General features: G+C 37.9%; 1 protein-coding gene across 2 annotated transcripts; it reads right to left on the minus strand.

Moving 5' to 3' along the window:
• Nucleotides 1-81: 81 nt before the first annotated feature.
• On the minus strand, nucleotides 82-20503 carry eif2ak4 (eukaryotic translation initiation factor 2 alpha kinase 4). Of its 2 annotated transcripts, XM_055038928.1 has the most exons (39): nucleotides 20122-20503; nucleotides 19874-19989; nucleotides 19505-19607; nucleotides 19262-19435; nucleotides 18885-18965; nucleotides 18441-18577; nucleotides 18267-18367; nucleotides 18015-18172; nucleotides 16966-17504; nucleotides 16375-16490; nucleotides 15574-15728; nucleotides 15062-15477; nucleotides 14888-14960; nucleotides 14394-14486; nucleotides 13801-13923; nucleotides 13620-13724; nucleotides 13481-13544; nucleotides 13301-13380; nucleotides 13086-13187; nucleotides 12954-13004; nucleotides 12635-12871; nucleotides 11985-12060; nucleotides 11614-11735; nucleotides 11355-11404; nucleotides 10368-10536; nucleotides 9688-9804; nucleotides 9081-9146; nucleotides 8819-8989; nucleotides 8599-8733; nucleotides 8378-8485; nucleotides 7904-8032; nucleotides 5689-5775; nucleotides 5393-5505; nucleotides 5243-5301; nucleotides 5007-5104; nucleotides 3844-3912; nucleotides 2794-2838; nucleotides 1924-2039; nucleotides 82-453 (listed from the first exon to the last, which is right to left on the minus strand). In XM_055038928.1, exons 1-39 carry the CDS (start codon nucleotides 20248-20250, stop codon nucleotides 396-398), a joined length of 4941 nt encoding a protein of 1646 aa, XP_054894903.1. In that variant the 5' UTR covers nucleotides 20251-20503; the 3' UTR covers nucleotides 82-395. The 2 variants fall into 2 exon arrangements, with proteins under 2 accessions (XP_054894903.1, XP_054894904.1); XM_055038929.1 differs by lacking the exons at nucleotides 19505-19607; nucleotides 20122-20503 and having other exon boundaries at nucleotides 19874-19983.
• Between the last annotated feature and the right edge of the window lie 1740 nt (nucleotides 20504-22243).

Raw genomic sequence — 22243 nt, forward strand, 5'->3', positions numbered from 1 at the left:
CAACTTTTGAGGTAAAACGTGATGTTCAGAATGGATGATGTCTGTTTATGCTGTGGACACACAAAAAAACAAAAAACAAAGTCAAAGCGTGAGAAAATAATATTTATTCCCTCCATCTTTTACTCATGACACATAATCTGCAACAAGTAGCCCTTTTCCTTCCGAAACCTACAGAATGTATTAAGGCAACAAAGTCCATTAAATCTCTTGTTTCTGCCTGAAAACACCAAAACGTTTTTGGGAAATGTGCAGAGTTTGGAGCTAAAGAACTATTCAACATGATAAAAGAAGAGTCCCTTGTGTCTTTGGGGCTTGTATTTTTGTCCCAAATAGAAAATCTGTCCAATCTTTGAGCAGATCCTGCATGTCTGAAGATAAAATGCAGTCTTTGATTCTCACAAAAGGATCTTGTAGTAGTCATCTTTATAGCTGTACAAGACCACCACAGCCACCCTGAAAAAGGACAACATGTGTTTGTTATATTGAGAAGGAGGGAAAAAAAAACGTATACTCGACATCCAAATGGAACATTTCAAAATCAGAACAATGAAATTTAGCCAGGAGGTTTTCCGGGAACTTTATTAAGAAGTAAGTCCTGTTTAGCAAGAGGATGTAACCCTGCCAGGAGCACATCTCAAAAGAGACAGAGCCTTACAAGTCACAGTATATTTGAACAAAACCCTTATGTGAGTCATAAAAATTACTTGTGAAGTTACCAAGCTAAATAAATAAATCCAACAAGAACTAAGTAAAGGAGGAAGGTAGAAAATAACCTCAGCTAAAAAAATGTTTATTGATTTTTTTTTTTTTACTAAACACAAAAACAAAATAAAAAAAACAAAAACAAAGAAAAGCCCCACACCTGTAATAGTTATGTTAACTGTCTAAGAACAACCTTTCAGAGCTGCCAGAATGGCTGTGGGCAAGTTGAAACAGCAGTGAAGATGTAGGTTTACATGCAATAGCTCTGACTGAAAGAAAAGGTCACTGCCTTCAAACCCGTCCAAGATAAGTTTAGTTTATGATTCCGCTGGAGCAAGGTGACTGCTGTGAAAACACTTTTCCCCAGTCATCTGGCCTCAGCTGCCTGTCCCTCACATTCAACAAAAACATATACACGAAAGGATAAAAAACAGATGCAAAATGTATACATCGTCTCTGGTTCTATGGCCCGGTTTATCAGTGAGGCCATGTGCAACGCAAACACAAAGCAGAGATGGGAAATTGAAACCAACTGCGTTGGAGAGACTTTGATTTTTTCTGTTGCCGTCTCATTCATGATACTGGCTCTGGGGAGCTGGCCTGCGTCGGACAGCTGAGGTGTTATGATCCAGACGCCAGAAGACCAAACAAAGCGAATCCTTTTCCAGATTTCACCTCAGGAAACAGGATCAACGGGGGATTTAGTGTTCTTCAAGGTGGTGGTTATCTGTCTAACAGCACTCTTTGAAGCTCTGGCTGTCACCATTACACCTGGTGTCGGGGAGTGGCAGTTGCCTACAAGGGAGGTTTTTTATGTTTTTTCATCCTTTAACCTATTTTCCTGCTTAGTTTTGGCTTTTTTTTTTTACCAAAACAAGTTTTAATCTTTTATGTATGTATTTATGTACATATATTATGGAATTCTAGTACTAAAAAGCCTAAAAACCTTTTTAATTAAAAATAAGCCAATCAGGATGAAAACTGGACAAAATTGATTGATTAGTTTAAAAAAAAAAAGGAAATCGAGTTAAAATTGTGAAGGTATGATTGGTGAAAAAGGAAGATTTCTTCCTCAGAAAATTAAACAGTGATCAAAAAGGATAATATTCTTCCCAAGACATTGCTATATTCCCAAATACTAAGTGAGAGAGTCAACATTCTAGATTTGCAACTTCTTGCACATTTTCAGTTCACTGTTATGAACTAAAACTGGCAGCTAACCTTTTCACAATCTTAAAATGGTGTATCTCATCACAGATAGACTTCAGGTAGCGCTGCTTTGGGAGACGGGACAGCAGAGTCTTGACGCTGCTGTTGAACTGTTCTTCACTGTCAAACTGGAAATAGAAATATAAAAAGCAAAAGTCCTGGTAGTATACATACATACAGTTCTTGCTTTTTGGAAAATTTGAGAACTAGACCTTTTCAAGGTGCTGTGTATGATATACTGTGATGGAGCATATTATACAGGCTGTTCCTTATTTTAAGCCATCATCATACATTTAAAGATTTGAATGAGTTTTTTTGTTTGACTTGAGCTAATTTTCCATATGGAGACAGCCATCGCCAACAAACACCATGTACATTCCATGTGCGTCATGCATCCTACCTGTTCCCTTCAACATGTGTAGTAAAGAAACATCTGTATGAGTGACTGGGTCAGGCTTTTGCTTAAATGACCAGTTTTAGGAGTATTTCCTAACCTTCTCTGTGTTTCTTCACTTTATAATTAGACTGTGTGGAAGGGAAACTGAAACTTTATGAGCAAAAAGTCCCAGTAAGGAGTTTGGAATGTGAATATAAACACCTCCCAACAGTGTGTTTTGTTAAAAGCAGCACATGTTGGTCACCTATGTTTGCCAAATTAGACTTTTTTTTCCCCATCTATGGAAACATGCAGGGGAGTTTCCTCACTTTGCTCCTCATGGGACACGACTGAAAAGGAAGGAGACGGGATTCCCTTTTCCTGTCTAGGATCTTGGACGTTTACTGGCCATTCTTTCCTTCCCCACCCTCCCTCACAGCCCTCACTGGGATCCAAAAATGTTATGAACTGTGCTGTGCTTTTGATGAAGCTAGTAGGGAACCCACCTCCAGAGACAGGAAGTTTATCAGCGTTTCCTTCTGCAGGTCCACCTGCGGGATGAAAAACAAGAGAAGTTTCAAAACACAGCCTTATCTCACACTCTAGGTAAACATTGAACTCCACAGAACACAATGCATTACATCTTTCTCCCGATACTGTTATTGTGCAAAGAGGCCTAATGGCTTGTTGGATTCATTTTGCTGCATTCCAGACTGACAGGTGGACAATTAGGCTCAGCGTTCCTACATGTTTGACCATATTCTGCATTTTTCCTCTATCCATTTGGACATGCTCTCAAAGTGTAAATATAAAAGTTCAGATCACACTGTAACTGCAAAGAATGGCTGAATGGAGAGGCGGGTAAATGGATGTATGGTCAGGCAGAAAATTTAGTTTGGAAGACTGTTGATGATTTTGTTTTCCACAAATCACATTTAGTTTCTGTGTCTGTTCACTTAATCGTAATGACTTTATCTGATCTTTTACATCACAAAAAAGTATTTCAAAATTTCATATACCTAACAGTATTTATTTTAGTTTCTGCTGCTGAGGAACCTTGTTGATATGCAACTAGAGACTCAGAGCTGCTCACAGCAACAAACTCATTAAGCCTGTTATGTTTCACCAGCTCATGTTTAGAGCTGCAGCAGAAATGCAGTATAGATTAAAACAGGGCTCAAGCATGTTCCTGAAATACACTGTCTCGTTATAATTAAGGCAAGCGGGAAAGTTTATCTATGGATATCAGGTCCTGAATCTGCAATACGACTGTAAATAAACTCAATATGGCAGCTATTTACACCCAATCCCCACGTCTGACCAGGCTAGGCGAGCTGCCTTCTCTGCGGTGTGCATTGTTCTGCGGCGACTGGAATGGATTCACAGCCATCTTTCCACCAGCGGGGGATCGAAGTGTGACTATAAAAGGGCGCTACTCTCCATGATGTTTGTTGTTTTAGTCATCTAAAACCCTTTCCCCATTCTGTGATTTCACACGTGAATTGAGCAGATAAGATGGAAGAGAAAACAACAAAATAAAGAAACAGTGGACTTACTGCTAGGACCTCTATGTCGTTGCTCTTGTTCTGCAAATTACTTCCCAGATTCTGTAATCTGGTCTGAATCTGAAGAAAGGGAAACAAATACGGCACACATAAGAGAATAGAAAAAGCAAATAATAGTTCTTCCCATGAAAATAAAAGCTGGAAAAAATATTCTCACATATTTTCTAAACAAACTTCCAGGATGGCTTTGAGCTACAGGAAATATTTTCTTAACTAGAATAGTGCTCTCTCACAGAAACAAGAAAATGAAAAGCTATCAAGCAGCATTTCATTAGGGAAACATAGCTGCGACTTTACCCGATATGAATGTTTAAAAACTGTGTATGTTGCAAGTTAAGATAGCTGTTAAGGAAACAGCATTTAGTTATTTGGCTTTATGTGTGGTTGTAAACAGTACATAGTGTTAAAAGTGCATATCTTGTTAATCAGAGAAGAAAAAAAGTAAAAGCAGCAAGAGACTTTTAATCCGATATTAAGTGTCTGTGTGAAAAAATGCATACAAATGATATAAGATGAAAGTGTTTTAGAGATGCAGAGAGAAAATTATCTGGTGGTGGGATTCCAGGATTTTATGCTTGACCCACATTTTGGGAGCTCTTTGGCTATCTGATTTTCAATTGGTGGATCCACCAGATTTCTGATAATAACAAGCTGACACAGGCCAGATTCCAAATGTGGTGCGATGAAAACTGATATTCTACCTACTGATGTCATTTCAGACACATATTCTTTCAATCTATTTTAGAAAATTATAACAAATAGGCAGGAACTAGTTCATGTTGGAGCTGTAAAGTTCATTGCAAATATTTAGGGGTTAAAGTATGAACATGTATGAAAAGCTTTTTTAGTTTTCATCTGTATAAGGACAAAAAAGTTCTTATCTAACAAAAAAGTTAAGATTGTAGAGATACAAAAGGACCAACATTCCAAAATGTTGGTCTGCTTTTGATAGATAACTGTTTTATTCTTCAATAAGAAATCAAGATTGGCTAAAATTGTAATTTTGAGGTTTGTAAAACTAATGACCTGAAATTGGCCACAAAAAGTATGGTGCATCTCTAAAATAGACATTTTAAATATGTTCATCTAAAACATTAAGCATTCAGAAATGTATTTGGTAGATAAAGTGAAGGTGTTGTTTGTGTATTAGTAACCTGAGCCTCATATCGTCTTCTTGCACTTGCGGAAACTTTCTCTGGGCTGATGACGTTGACATTCATGTTGGTGCTACTGCCATGTTGCTCCAAAGAGCCTGAAAACAGTTTTCCACATTTACCATGTTTTTAGAGGACTGGGCGAGAGCACTTTTATCTGAGTTACAACCCAACTGTATGAAAACAGAAAGCGGTTTGTGTTACGGTGCTGTATGACCGTTGAGGCTTCACAGTACCAGTGTTGTTAAGCTGTGATCCTTTAGGGTTCTGAAGGCTTACGCTCTCATTCATTTCTCTGCAGGGGTACAAAAAGAGAATTCATGAGATGGAAAACCTCATAAATCTTTTTGAGCAATTTGAGCTGCACATTACACAGATTTCTTTACCTGATGCTTCTCTCGTCAAATATTTTGGCCCGGCATTTCTGAATGATGTGGTCCACCAAGTCCCCCTCTGGAATTCTCTTCTCAGACTGCCTGTCTTTCTCAAAGGATTTTACCTGGGAACACAGAATTCTTCTAGCATACTGCCATTCAAAAACATTCAAGTATTTTGTGCACGGTTATCTTCAACACTAATGCTTGCTGTAGAATACACACAAAACAATTTTATTCTCAAATCACAATACACCTTAGATGTCAGCGAAACAAAAAAAAAAGATCCAGATACTTTGTTGATTTACCTTCACATAGTTTCCATCTTTGTCAGAAACAAGTGCCATGCATGTAATGCCAGCCAGTCTGCAGTGCTCCAACAGCGTCTCCTGAGACTGAACATGTAAAGTGACAAAAAGATACGTTTTTATTTGCTTTAAAAGGAACATCTCAGTTTCAAATGTCCAAAATAAAATGTAACAGAGCTTTCACTGTTGGTACTCAACAACGTTGGCTTGTGTGAGTTTTGTATGTCTAAGAACTACACCCCTCAGACAGCTTACAGCTTTCAAACCAAGTACAAGAACTATTACAGAATAAGAAAGCAAGACTCTTGATTCAAGAAGGAAATGCAACATAAATGCAGAATCAAAACCTCATCATGTGAATTCTGCTGTGCAGACCAAGCTCTATGCCTTGGTCAGCTCTATGCAGCAATTTATGCAAAACAAGCCCTAACTAAGTACAGAGTGCATACGCTAACAGTAAATGGACTTTCTCTTCAGTTGGCTGGTATTTCTATATAAATGCTTTTTAGCAGTCTTATGATATATTTCATTTTCTAAGCTATTTCCCTTGTCATAGTATAACTTTTATGTTTTCCCTTTTCTCACAACCTCTCTCTGACTGCATTATGTCAAAGGTAAGTTATCGCCTGAAAGGCCTTAGCTCACACCACAGAGGCGAGTTTGCCATATTAGGTAAATAAAGAGTGAAACCATCACCAGAGCATAGATAAAAGCTGTGGATTATTTCTGTTAATATGCAACCACATGAGCAGCATTAACAGGTCTAGCAAGAGGGGATTTATGCCTGAGAAGTCTACAAAAAGGTATTCCGAAAAGCTTTTTTTCTGGTTCAACCATAATCAACAAGAAATTGCTTGAAACAATATAATTGTTTAAAGCAAGAGTCAAACTTTCCTAATTGCTTCAGAATACTGACGCACCACTACAAAAGACAATGAGAACATTTAAAGCACATATTGACTGCACTGATGGAAAGTTTAGACAACAATAGGTTATATTGAGTAGAGGAAGGATTAAAATGCTGGTACTGGGTGGTGGCTGGCAGGCTGTTTGTCAAATAAAGATTGAAGCATGACAGAAGCATGGCACAAGAACTCCTAGTCCTTACTACGAACATCTTCTTATTGATGGGAGTGATCTTATTGATGGGAACTTCCAAATTCAGTCAAATTATTGACTGAACTCAAAGCACTTTCTTAAAATTGGTTCTGATAAAACACTGGCAGGATCAGTCAGTTTAGCTAAACAACTCTGCGTCCTTTGACTTTGCCTATTTTCTGACAAATGCCCTATAAGCATACAGCTGAGGACAAAAGCAACAACTTCCTCCAGTAAGTCAGGTGTTGCCCTTTGTAGGCTGGGAGAGATTATTGCATTTCAGCAAACTATGTTTAACCAAAAATACAAAAATAAATGGGGGGTTGAGTTTGGGTAAACAAAAGGCTTAGTTGGTGATTGAATATTTACTGAGACTGCAGAGTAAAATCGCATCCCTAAACAGAAAGAAGAATAGCATACATTTAAGAGTTTGCTTTAATGGAAATTTCTGTTATTACTTGTACTTTCGTTACCAGAGTTCTTCTTCATATGTATTACTTTTCTGTGGCTTTCTCAGCATTTTTGCTTTTATTGGATTGGTGCAGCGGAGAGACGGACAGGATATGGGGAGAAAGATTGCAGGGGTATTATATCCTGCAATGTTCTGGCTGCCTACAAAAATATTTTACGCTCATGTGGTATTTGGCTAAACTGCTGAGCAATTTGGTGGTAAAGTGAAACATATTTCTGACAATAGTATCAAATCATAGACATACAATGCTTGATATGGCCATAATAGGCAAGCACCAACAATATAGAGAACAAAACGCCTAAAAAGCTGGTATCAAAAGAGCTGGAAAAAAGAAAGCACACATAATTTGCATGCATCAAGACTTTTTAGACTGTTCTTTCTTTCTCACAATCTTTCCGATTTAGTTTTATCATTAATAGGTGATAGAATAGTATAAGTTATTAAAGCAATTTTAGAATCTTTTAAAGGCCATACAATTAATACAAAAACCTCAAGAATCTAAAGAAGGAAATTTTTTTTCAGTGTCGCAGTGTGGGCCTGCTGGGATGGAAGGTTTGCAATCGCATTTTTGTTTGATACAAATTTCATTAAATATTATTGCTTATTTGTTATATTTTTCATACACAATCACGTCAGCCTGCTGACCTGTAACACATCGTAGGCAAGGTCTGCAGAAATGCCTGAGCCCCACAGCTTCTGGACAACACTAATGGCTTTGGACATTGAGGAATGTCCCACTGGGGCCACCAGGACATCACAGGAACTCACCATCGGCTAAAACAAAGAACAAAAATAATTATTTACTAATTACAACATAAAATAAAAATTATAAGACAAATATTAGAAATGCTTATTGTTAGGAGTTAAAATAAAACATAAATTACTAAGCTTCCCTTTTTGAATATAAAACAGAGATAAATTGCCTTGCCCCCTTAAATAACTCCTGGGAGTGATGATGTGCAATGATCATAGTTATTAACGTGTTTCTAAAAGTGGCACTGTGGCGGCCAACGGCTGCAAAAAGGTGTCATTAAATATGAAACTCTGCCTGCTGCTCCTCCATTACAATAATTAGGAATGTCAGATTTCTGTGCTTATATGTGTGTCTGTCTCTCTCACTGGCTCTTCCATATTGGCTATGGCAGCACAGACTTTGTCCAGAGCAATGCTGGCCCCAACTGCATTGGGGACCGGCACAGTGGAAGCTGGTCCTCGGAATTCCAGGATCTAAACAAAAACATAATAAAAGACAAAATAAGTGGGCCATATCAATAACACTGACTCATGTGTTGTGTCATGATTTTGGATTTGAAAAGTTGGTGGTTGATTCTAAAACCTACCAGCTGATCATAGCGTCCTCCAGCAGCTATGATGTCTGGTACGGTTCGCTTTCGTTTCTTGATAAACGCCACAAAGTGGAAAATGACTCCAGAGTGATGCTGCACCTTGTACACCAAACCTAAGTTAACAACTACCTATAAAACAGAAAAACCTGCATTAAAAAAACAAGAAAACACAGTTAGCTAATGATTTTTATGCTGCTATAAAACTCAAAATTACCCTTAGTTTAACACCCAGTCTTTTCAGGAGGACGGTGAGCTCCTCCAGGTCCTTGAGGCCCTGTTTGGCCAGCTGAGTGACAGCTGTCTTCTGTTTGGTGAGCGATGTCAGCAGTGGTGCCAGCTCTTGCAGACTGCCCTTCTGCTCTATGTACTTGTACAGTGTTTGCAGCTGAAAACACACCAGGAGAGTTTTGGCTTGTCCATGTTTAACGTACAAAAATCTTCCTTCAAAGCTGAGCATATTTGAAGTGTACACTTACAGTGTTGGTTGAAAGGGAAAAGTTGCAGAACTTTGCCTCAACCTCACCTCTGGTCAGTTTTTCATTCTGCAACAAATGTGTAATAAAGTTACTGTTACATTAATTACCAAAAAGAAAAAAAAACATTTTAATATAAATGTTTTGCATTTTACCACAAGTAAATCTAACTTAAGTCGTTATATCATATGATAAACATACATCATTATTATTCATGTAACAAAATAGAAATTAGAGAATTAGAAGCAGTTTTTGTATTGATACAAAAAACCCCGTTAAATTGCTTTTTAACGGGAATTGTAGCCATTTGTTTATGCCAGCTTCTTTAACCCCACACATCTCAGTCATAAAAACCTCAGATATTCACTATGCAGTTATTTTTAAATAAGGTCACACTTATAATACGCTTTTATAATTTATTCATTTATTTAAATTTCATTTCAGTAGGGATATGACACATTGCATTTTTTATCACATAAATAATCACATCTTAAAACTGATTATTTAGTTTGACTTAAAAAATACTAAACAGACGATTCAGCTCTCTACTTCGTTTCCACCATGATTATTTCATACGTGCAATCTTATGTGTAATATAAGCTGGACTAACCCTAGCATCACAGAGTATGCTGGATGCCTGGCTTAGTTTGTCCTCCGGGACGCCACTGTGGAGTAGGATGGCCTTCAGTAAGCTCGTATGGTTTAAGTAGATGTTATAGTTCCTCTCCTGCAAATACAAACACACCTTTAACCCTCTCGGCTGCAATTATAGTCCATCTCCACACAATGCGCACCTCAGTGAATAATAACCGTTGTGTCCGGCAGCAAACATTCTTTAAAGCTTTCACACAAAGACCGGGACAGTGCAGAGGAACAGGAACAGGATGCACGAGGGATGTAATAGAGGCTAGACGCAAGGCTGTCTGAGTTTATAAGGTGTGGAAAAAGAGCCGCGAGTGGAGACTGACACAGCGCTGCAATGGATGCAGACAGGAAATGGACTGTTTTGGCAGGAAGGGAAGGAAGCCGACAAAGTTACGCACAGTAGATTTACTACATAAACAATAAATACAATGTTGATCCGTCATGCTTTCACACATTTTGGTATGTTAGGAATCTGAATGGGAAGTGAGGAGGAAAAAACAAGAGTTGAAGCAGAGCTGATGGCATTTTTGTAGGAGGACATACACGAATGACAGAATGACGCAGAACCTAAGTGTTCAATCTGAAAACAGCAAACTGAAGGAGGAAACAGGATGAAAAAATACAATCATTAAATGTGAAAATAACCTGAAGAACAGGAAACTCCTGAATTATTTCAGAGACGGTGTAAATGGTCTCGGCGTCCGGGAGCAGACTGTTGGTGACTGGTGTGATGATGTCAAACGTGCACTCCAGAAGCTCCCTCGGGTGTGCACGGTCCAGCTTTCTGGGTCGGAACACACGTTCAATGCAGTACCTGGACAGAAATGAACACTCAGTGACTTTGCTTTTACTCAGGATGAGAATTCAGTCTTTAAAAGCCACACTTTTATTAAGTTTTGAGTCAAATTAACAATAACTTCATTGACCAGCACACTTCGCCTTTTAACTTACACAGTCGAACATGCAAATGCACCAATTAGGCTTTTCAGGTCAACAAGGATTTCAGATTTTTTTTCTTCATAAAAATAGAACACATTGATAGAGAAAAACAACAGGTTCTTCTCTATCGAAGAACCTGTTGTGCAGGTTCTTCGATAGAGTTTTGAATCCAAACAAAAGAGAGTGACTAACAAGACTACGCAACACTGTCTGCTATCACAGAAGCACTTACAGATCCACTTATAAACTGAAAATGAGTTCTAAGTTTTGATGAACTAAGAACGATTACTGATACTGATCCAGAAAAAAAAAAAATCTGAATCTTCAGTGTTTCATCACTTATCAGACACTGTAAAAAGGAAAACAGGATTTTTTTTTCAATGCATCTTAACACAAAATATGTTTTGGTTTATGGTGTTGCATTGTGCGGACAAACATGATCTCACAAATTTCTGTGCAATGATCCCTAATTGTCTCTACTCATATCTCATGACATCTAATTGTGAAAAAAAAAATTAAATACAATAAATGTATGTATATTATTTATAGATACATTGTATAATCTGTATATTATTTATATATATATTCTTAGCTTTCCTAGAAATAAAATTGTGATTGGTATAACATAGAACAAAAAATCACTTATTTGACCAACGATACAAGTTCAGCTTTAAAACTAATTGCCAACTTTACCTCTTCAGTTGTGTTATATTGTTGCGGGCAACAAATCGTGCAAACGCCATCTGAAGTGGAAAAAAAGGGGTTGAGACACTTTGTGCAGTAATAATGACAGTAAAGTCAGAGAATACGTAGCTGTAATCAATCACAGTGTGGACACAACATTTGGTCTTCAGGGTTTCCTGAAGCAGCTGCTGATCGCTGCCTCCAACCGTGTGCATTTGCATTTTAACCACACATTCATGAGTGTGTGTGGTATGTTTGTAGAACTCACACGAAGGTCATGGGGCAGTGTGACCAGCATTCCACTGTGGTCCATAAAGCAGGCCAGCTCGCTGCTGTCACACAACTTCCTGTTTCTGGGGAGGAGCATTGGCGTGTGAAGTCGTACTGCACCTGAGGACACATTACATCTATGAGATAAAACTCAAAGCAGATACAAAGAGCACAGCTTGAGGATGGAAAGCAACACAAACACATGCCCAGAATCTGTGCTGCCTGACAGTGAACCTATTGTTTAGCTGCCTCACACTGAACCAGATGTTGAGGTCTTCAAAACAGACCAAGAGCAGGTCAAGGGGTGCAAGCAGTTCGAGATGATGAGTAAACACCAACTCATGTTTGCATGCACACAAGTATGCTTACCGTGCTTCTTAAAGATTCTGGTGATGCTTTCATACACATGTTGCTGCAATTTGGAGCTGCTGAAGTTGAAGTTTCCCTGAAGGGAGAGCAAACAAACAACCTCTGTTAGAGGGGTCATTACTACATGTAAAAAAGTTCCTGTGCGCCTGTTAGACAAGGTAGGGAGAGAAAATGGGAGAACAGTGAAAGTAATGAGTCTGCAGTGACATCTTCAGGTATAGAGGGGGAAATGAACTAGAAGGAAAAAAGATTTGCTCCAGCTTTTGTATTTCTGAGGTTTCTGCTTGAAATTAAAATTAATTAACTTAAGTAAAAATGAACCTTTTAAAAAATTTAAAAGAGAACAAATAAATAAATGTTAAAATTGAATACTGCATTAGATTTAAGAAGGAAATAATGAATTTGTACAAAACAATGATTATTATATGATCCTGATGAGCATTTAGGGAGATTTTAATATGACTAAGGGCCATTTGGAGTTGAATTAATTATTCACTGATATATTCCAAGTTTTCTGAATTTGCAAGTGATAAATCTCATAGTTAGCCAGCTGGACAGTCTCATGACAATAGAAGCTTACACCATCTCAAATGAGGTTTCCCAAAATGCTAAAGGACACAGAGTGTATGAAGCACAGATGGAAATAGTACCTTGTGTATGTCCATGTCATAAGCATAATCCATGACTGGTGTGGTGTTTTGGGAAAACAGCTGCCCCACCATGGTGCGGTAAGCTTTGCCATTGATATTAGCCATGGTGTGCTGCAACACCTCATGAAGCTCTGACTCCTCCATCTGAGGCGGCGGCAGAAGTTCGCTCTTCAGTAACTCCTGGGCAGTGGGCCGGAGGGCCGGGTCATGCTTCAGCAGCCACTCTATTACTTTCCTCTAACAGTGAAGAATTGTTAGAGTGCAGCTTCAAAGTGTGGAGGACGGAGAATTATATCACATTTTGTGGTTCAGTTCTCACCAGTGTTCCTTCTTCATGTTCAGGAAAGTCTCCTGGGAAGGAAATTGGCTCCTGCAGTGTTTAAAGAATAGAAATTAATTAGAACTCAGGTTTAGATAAAAGCATTTAGCTCAAATTGTTCTCATGACATACCATCCGTAGCTGGCTCAGGACGGCGATCCGCTCTGCACCCGTGACAAACGGCCTGTAGGCCATCTCAAAGAGAATGATGCCCAGACTAAACAAATCAACTTTCTGTGGAAAAATAATATTGAAGTCAACATTAAGTTGTAAGAAGCATCTTAATGTTTTTTAACATTAAGATGTTATTCTGGTTTTGGCCAGAAAAGTGAATTTGAGTTTCTTACCTGATTATATGTGGCCTTGGTGTTTCCTTGGACCTCTGGACTCACATAAAGGGCTGTTCCAACCATTCCTGTCATGTTACCTAAAAGTAGTAATGCAAAACTAAATGCTTGTGTCAGGGATGGGAATCAACTTCCATAGTTATCAGAACTAAAGACTTATTTAGTGTGTCAAATCTCCACCTGAAGGGTCTGGTTTGGGCATCACAGCTGAGCTGCTGTCCTCCAGTTCTAATTTACCTGCTGCCTGTTTGAAAAAAATGTAAAGCTCAAATCACGACTAATTTTATACACTTTCAATTAGGCAGTTTCCACAACATACCACATTAGCTGGATGATCTGTTGCCAGACCAAAGTCTCCGATTTTTACATGATCTTGGGAATCCAGGAAGATATTCACAGGCTTCAAGTCCCGATGAATCATGCCCTAAAAGAGATAAAAATTGTAAATGACAGAAAATATTGATTTAATATTTACATTACAGTGTATTTAGATTCCAAACCTGCTCATGGATGTAAGCAAGACCATCCAGGATCTCCCTGAACAGCCTCCACAACCGATTTCTGTCCAGGTATAGACTTTGGTCTATTGTGTCTCTTAAAGTGCTTTTTTCACAGTATTCCATCTGTCAGGGTCACAGAAAAATCATAAATCAATCAATATTTATTCATAATGCACTTAAGACTAAAATGCCAACACAAGGCTCTTTACATCAGATTATCATCCAAACTGAAGAGCCGAAGAAACACAAGTGACAACAATTATAGAGATGAAGACATGGAAATTTAAGCAGCAAAGTGTGAGAAAATGAAAAATGAATGACAAAAATAAAACCACAAAAATAAAAAAGGAATACAAAAGTAAAGGTTAGTAAGACTTAGTAAGACTATTATTTTTATTACATAAATGTAATAATTTCAAATAAACTTTAACCAAGCTAAAACTATATCAAGACTGAAGATATGGCTATAATTTGAGAATAAATAGAGTTTTTTATGTTTAAAACAAGCTTGTTTTGATTTTTTAAAGACAAAACATTTACAACAAAAGTCAAAGTGTTCAGTAGGAAAAGTTGATCAGAAAAGAGCCGCTTACCTGTATGTACAAGTAATGTGCTATAGAAAGATGCTGATCAGAATTTGAGCTCTCAGTTGTGCCGGTTGTTGTCGGCCTTTTCCTTGGCTCCATCTGTAAATACATATACAATATGTTTACAGCTCCAGCCTGAAATTGCCAATGCAAAAACAGAATACAGAATTACTGGGTGTTTTAGAGTGTGTTAGGGTCAATATCAAGTGTAAAAGCCTTAAAGGTGATCTATATGAATAAAAAGGTGTTACATAAGTTTATGTAATTTAGCATTTATTTTAATTGGGACCACATAGTTTGACATTGTTCCAAAGAATGCAGCTGATGTTCCGAACATTTACAGCTACTGCTTATTGTTAACTCTCAACCTGCGTTGGGCTTTTACATAATTATCACAATATCTCAATCATCAACTACCTACAATTACATTAAAGTATTAAATAAACTGCACCAACACGGTAATAAAGATAAATAAATAAACATGTAGAAAATGTTCAGACTTGTGATATGTCGTCTGTGCTGTCATCCCCATTATCAAAGATGATGTCACTCCTCGAGTCACTGTCTGACGGTCTGAATAGAAACAAAAACCGGAAAGAAAACATTTGAAATGTGTAAAAATTTTCTCCCAAAAATATTCAAAGCAAATAATAATAATTTTTAAAAAAACATACAAAAACGATGCACCAAATACGTCATCCTCATAATCGTCTTCGTCTTCATCACTTGATTGGTGCCCGCTGCACTTGGCACTGGAGGACCACTCCACAGAGCTCGACACGGCCGGAGGCGGGGCGAGGTCTTCCACATTGTCAGGCAGGCCGAGCTCGTTGAGGCGCCGTGGCGGGTCACGTGGCTGGGGATGTTTGTCGGACATGCTTTGAGGCTCCGAGCTGTCGCTGTTACTCAGCACTCCCATAGAGGGCAACTCGTGCCGCTCAATCCAGGCGTTGTAGTAGCGAACAATGTTCTCATGGTTCAGGCGGGAAAGTAAAGTCACCTCCCCTTTGATGCGTCTGAACTGCTTACTGGCTGGATTGACTTGGATTCGCTTCACAGCATAGTTACAACCATCCAGCTTGTTTTGAACCTGGGCATAAAAACAGTTTAAACAGAACAAAATAGAGTTTTAATTATGGTAATGAATATCTCTTAATTTCAATTTAGGGAAAAAAAAGGTGTTTACCTTAATTACAGCTCCAAAGGCCCCTTTTCCCAGAAGCTGTAGCTCCTCAAACTCATCAAAGTAGCGAGAAAACTGCCTCTGCATCCCTGAGCTGAACGGAGCATCAAAAATGTGACTGCGGGGAACAACGGTTGACCCAAAGTCCACTGCCAGATCTAGAGAAGAAATATTTTTATCTTAAATCTTTACTTGCAAATGTTAAATGGTCCACAATCCCCAGTGCTTTGAAAATGTTTTTAGTAAAAAACTACTTTATATTTACTTCTTCAAAAAACAACCTAAATTTGAACTGTTATAATCTTAAAGAATCAAATGTTATTAGAATTAGCTCACAAAAAAAAACAGAGTCATAAAACTAAATTGGGTCAATTTCATATTCTGTGGTCATGATTCATATTGCATGACCACTGGAGAGCTGGAAGTTAAACAAAATTTGTAAAATTGGTGACCCGAGAGTCTCACTCTTTTTCCAAAAATCAAATCACTCTATCAATCTAACACTCCAAAATCAGATATACAGAGAAGAAAATATTCCACACTAAAGTGGATCAACTCTCATAGATTCATGCCGATATAGAATGTTTTGATAAAAATGTTTTTAATCTAGCAATATCAATGTAATGTTTATTTAGATAGCACTTTTAAAAACAGGTTCAAACAGCACCAAAGTGCTGTCCAGCTGTACAAAGACAAAAACACCATAGAATAAATTGACAAAAAATAAAACTAAGACATCACAAATGAACAGTGAATTTTGCTTAACTTAATGTTCTTCAGTTTGGAGTAATTGTGTCAACTCACCTTCTGGACTGGTGTCCTGGTACTGAGGGAGGTTTTTAGGTGAAGGGGGCTTGAGGAAAGAGTGGTCCAAAAGCTGCTGAGTTGTCCAGCGGTCTGCATCATTCAGGCAGATGCATCTAAAAACAAAAAAATACAGTGGCTGTCCGGTATCATAATAAAAAATTATTGATACATTTATTTATTAAATCTGCTTTAATTTTTTGAAAAACAAACTACAATGTGAAAATACATTAAATGTTTATATTTATCTTGCTACTACCATAGTTAAAGAAAGAAAATCATAATCCCATTATCTGGGGAGATAAATTGCTTATTTCATTGATACAATAAGCAATTTATTTATAATCTGAAAGATAATAAATAAATATTTCTGTATTTATCTTTATTTATTGATAATAACACACAATGATTTTTGGAAGTATTTTCTTTCTTAAAACCTAATAAATCCAGGAGGTGACTTTTTTAGTAAGTGTATTAATAATTAATATCCTGAAACTGTTATGAAACAAATAAAAAAAAAACACAAATACCAAGAAGATCTGTTGTAAAATACGTATGCAAGAAAGTGGTGAAGTTCTCATTCATACATACTTGTGGAGGAAATCCTGAAAATCAGCAGGCAGGCTGCTTGGTACAGTAACTGGATACTCCTTCACTTCTTTACCCTGACTCAGAGCCAGCAGCATCAGCCCCAGGTTCCACACATCCCCCTTCTTCCCGGTTTTTGTTGGCAATGCTGTATCTTCGGAAAAACGGACCCGGGCTTGTTCAAAAATGTCTTCTTTGCAGACATCAGCAAACCTTTTTGATAAGCTGTAGTCTGTCAGCCTAATGTTCCCCTCAGAGTCTACCAGCACACTGGAGGTGCCCAGTTGTTTGTGAACCACTGAGTTGGAGTGAAGGTAGTTGAGGGCGGCCAGAAGCTGAGCCGTGTAATGGCAGAGTTTATCCAGAGGGACTGGGGTCCCGCTAGTCAGGCTTTGGTTTAGGTTGATCCCAGGCACATGCTCCACCAGCAGGTTCACCACGATGCATTCCTCCTTTTCAGTGGAGCACAGTGCCATATAATGCACCAAGTTTGGATGATCTAGTCGCAGTAGGGAGTTGAACTCATTCTCTGCAGCATGAATCTGCAAGACATTTTACAAAAATGGGTTTCTGGTAAAAAGTTTTAAGCTAACCCAAGTTGGACCAGCAGTCTGAGGCTATCTCCAGGGTTCCGGGACATTTTTATGAGAGCATTCTATATTAATTCAAATTTCCAGAAAAGAAAGAAAGAGAACATTTATTTAGAACAAGGAAGAAAAAAAAATAAAAAAGAAGGGAAAAGATAAAAGGGAAAAATAAAGAACAAGAAAAGTAACAAGTAACACTGATAAAATGTAAAAGAGTTGATTTCACAAACAAATACTGTATGTGACACTGATTTTATAAGCTCAAATGGGTTTAGTTTATATGTTTATATGTTTCTAGACATCTGTATCAACAAATGTCTAGAATCTAGGACCAAACGTCTTCATCAGGACATCCATACAAATTATTTTGATTATTTTCACCCGTCAAGATAAAATTAGCTAAGTTCTTTAACAGAAAATCAAAACACAACACCCCAAATACAAAACAATTGCCAGTCTACTTGCCTGCTTTTTACAGCCCTCAAGTTTTCCTTTCTCCTGGCTGGTGAAGAATTTGCCCATTTTTTTGCTCCAGCGCAGCGACCACTCATAGATCACAGAAAATTCTCCAGAGTTCACTTCAAAACCACAGTAAACACTCCGTCCAAGTCGCTCACTCTCACCTGTCAGAAACAAAACACTCAGACTCTCTAATGTCTAACAGGAAATATTTACAAAATAGCCAAAAGGTCTTGTACCAAGTCTGGCAGATCTCACCTAACACTTTCCCTTTGTGGACAGCAAGTTCTCCAAAAACGCTGCTGCTGAAGTGAAGCAGCTCCTGTGTGCGGTGGTTGTCTTCATTCACTGTGTCGCGTCTAGAAACAAACATAATTCAGACATTACTGCAGTATTGTTGAGAATACGGCAGAGTTTGTGCGGGTGGTATACCTGTGGCGTGTATTAGAGGTAGTGCGACGACGGTTAATTACAGCTTTCTTGACTTCAGTCAGTTCAGTAGTTAGTCCACTGGGGCTGGGTGGATTCCCCAACACAGACGAAGTTTGCTCCATGCTCTCAAGTCGCTCCTGTAAATTAGAGATGATCAGTAATATTTTTAGATTTTTTAAGAGAATATCTCACCTTCTTGCTTTCATGCCTTCTTGCAGGTAATGCATAGCAAACATGCTATGTGCTCCTTTACTCTCTATATCATGATTGTTCATATTTTTGATATCTAAAAAAGCTAACTGATATTTTTGTCTGTCTTGCAAGCAACAATGAAGTGAAGCAGTTTTTTTTTAAGTAAGCTTCTGTTCTTGTATGTTTTATAAGATTTTGTGATGCAAGATCTTCATGTTTTACTGTGTTTCTATGACAATAACTGATAAATACCTGTTTGGCCATTTCTTTTCTTTTCTTTTCCTCTCGTTTCTCCTCTTCTCTCTTTTGGATTACAGCCATGATCTCTTTTGTCTACAAAGATAAATATGAAACACTCAATATAATGGATACAAAATACTATAAATAAGGTGCAATATCTTAAATATGCAACCAGATTCAGATTTCATGGCCCCTATTCAGGGGACAAATAGTAAATGGTTTTGATTGAAATGCACAGAAAAGCCAACTTAAAACAAGGGAAGAACTGAATAAAACAACATTTTAAAGCTTAATATTTTGCTTTTACTAAATCAAAAAACGGCAGATAAATTACAAATCGCATGAGCATCACCTTACATAACAGCAACAAAGTAAGAATGCCTCCTCACTGTTTCCTCTTCCTGCTTACGCTGCTGGTCCATCCTCTGTTTCTCCTCCAGGGCCCTTTTCTCTTCCTGCCTCCTCTGGTTCTTCAGCATCTCTTCATGAAAGGACCGCGGCGGGGGCTTGTTGTGCTCACTCAGGAAGCCCTGGATGTAGTCTGCTAGCTCGTAAATCATCACCTGGCAAAGGGAGAAAAGTTAAGGGCCAGAAATTAGTGTACAATATATAACTGTGTTATTTATCCTCACCTCCCCACATCGCGCCGCTGCCAGCTTGGTTAGTTCACTCTGGAGATTCTGGAGGTTTTCATTTGAAAGACCTTTGGCATTCTTCAGCTCCAGCTCTGGAGGCCTGTTGGTGTCCCAGGATATTTTTATCATTTAACGACGCAACCTCCACAATGGATCTTTGTAATTCTTTGAGGCTAATCACAAGTGGGCATAAGGGAAGCTCACTGTTCCCTAAGAAATCTCTGTTTCTGTTCTCACACACTGAGGGTTCTCACAGAGGTCCCATTACTTATTCACACTCAGAATTGCACATTTTTAGGTAGTTTTCACAAAACTGATTAACATCTTGTAGCAAAAGGCTGAAAAGCAGCTCTGGCCTATACTCACGCCTCCGGGTATGTGGGAGGGCATTTCACCAGCAGGTCCACTGTGACGTAACACTCCTGCCCATTATTCAGCCCATTGGGCCGCAGGCAGAGGTGCATCTCTGGAGGCCTTCTAACCTGAAAATCAAGTCAAATTTGATTTACAGTTGAAATTAGGCATTACACTGTTGGCTACTACACCTAAAATCTCAAGTTTTAGTCATTATCGTGATCATTTTGAGCTACAATTAATGTAGGTATACAAGTTACCTTCCAAGGATCCTGGTTTCGCAAATCCTCGAAATCATCTCCAAAGATGGAAGCAAGTGCTTCTAGTTCATGTTCCTGCTGTACTGTGAAGTCTTCTGTCCCATCTGTAGGAGTGTGCTGACTACTCATTCTTCTGCCTCTACAACTACATGGCAGTTCCCCCAGTCCTCTCTCACTTCCAGGCGTCAGAAAGAGGAAGCGCCACCGCTACCGATATGCCCTCCGCAAGCCCTCCAGCTCTCCGATACACTGTAAGCTCAAACTTTAGAGCTTAACATGCACAAAGTATTGAAATTAAGTTCCGTTACTCTGTAATTTGCTGTTTAAAACTATCCACGAGCGACCATAACAACGTTGCAGCTCGCGCATGCCTGTTGCGAGATGTGTGTCGCATGTGAAACGTCACCACGTGGCGTTTCCAAAAATTACCTCTAGAGGGCGGTGATTACTTGGTTCTGATGCTGAGATTTTTCCATTGAGTCAAATTATATTCCTTAAAATAAAACTTACTTATTGTTATTTCACTAAATAATTAATAGGACACATCAAAACAAGATAGTTTCATTTAGATATTCAACAAATTGGTGTGAAAAATGGAAAAGCACAAAATAGATAAAACACATGTTTGTTTAAATTCTCTTTTATCCAGGTCATTCAGTTAAATTCAGTGAAGTTCAACAAAGTTTATGCATGTAGAACCAATACACAACACTTTATCTCCGGATACTTTATATACAAAAACAAAATCAGTTGATCCTAGTTTTTAAACAATACAGTCAAGTTATCATTAAAAAAATCTACAAATTGTTGTTCTGTCTTAGAAAACCTACAGATTGCTTAAAGTCATTGTCTTTAAACATTCACACCTGGACGAGTATGTAGTGACAGTAAACAATCACTCACACTGTGACTTTGCAGCAGTCCTTCATACCAAGCATGCATGTAACCACAGTGGGAAAAAAATTCCCTATAACAGGAAGAAACCTTAAGCAGAAACTGGCTTAGTGGGAGCGGCCATCTGCCACAACCAACTGGGTCTGAACAGGCACACAAAAAAAGAAACAGAAGCACTGATAAAAGGGTGCACTTTCTATGCTATGCTATGCTATGCTATGCTATGCTATCCTGGGCAATCCCAGTAATTAGAAAACACTGCTTTCTATTAATGACTAAAGTTACCTTTTTTACATTTTCTTGCAAGTTATCTTCTTCATATTTAAAAAGTGCAATAATGTGAAGATTATAATTTTTGTAGCAGTTACACATTTTAATTGATTCAGGTCCTGTCATTGTCCTCTGCTGAAAATTCTTAATATCACATAAGTAGGCTTTTTTTTACATACTACTGTGCATTGATACCAGTTTCCCAATGCTACATAATAAGATCAGCTCATTTTAATGCATTTGAATTTTTGAAGTGTGCATATATGAGATTTGCTGCTTTATAACTGCACTATGTCTGCGGTGGGAACATTAGTAACTTTTTGGTGTCAGTGTACTAAGAATGTTTTTGTTTGTTTTATTTTCTACATAGAAAACTCAACATAAAACAGGATAAACTATATCTTTAAATCTATGTTAAACAGAAAGCTAGCCTGCTAAACATGGTTATGATAGTGTTACTAAACTCATTTAATGTAAGAAGTGGTATCAAAACAGTCACTTGCCTTTGCAAAATATTTTTGAGCTATTCTTGTTTGTTTTTTTATTATTATTCTTTATTATTCCAAACTTCTGCAGTTCAAGTCAGTAAATCCCTCCACAGAAAAGACAAAGAAAAGTTCTTTGCTATACTATTTCTAATGCAGCAAACCAGTCAATTTAAACTGTCTGTAAAAAAATGCAGCATCCTGATCCTATCTGTAGACAAGAAGTGAAAAATAGTGTTGTATGATGAGTAGTGTGGCACAAATGAATGCTCTTTCATTCCTTTAGTTGAGAAACAAATGAACATTTTGCATTCTATGCTTTCTTTCACATGTCTGAAAATGTGTAGCAATTATAAATTGCTATATTTTATAATATTTGCCCATGGAATAATGGTATTCTAACTAAAAACGCAAATATTTGCATAATTCCTGCAAGTGATAATATTCCCTCATATGGCACTGAACATACCACA

Source organism: Poeciliopsis prolifica, unplaced genomic scaffold (assembly GCF_027474105.1).
Source record: "Poeciliopsis prolifica strain line A6 unplaced genomic scaffold, Auburn_PproV2 SCAFFOLD013, whole genome shotgun sequence".
In the NCBI taxonomy this organism is placed as follows: Eukaryota; Metazoa; Chordata; class Actinopteri; order Cyprinodontiformes; family Poeciliidae; genus Poeciliopsis; species Poeciliopsis prolifica.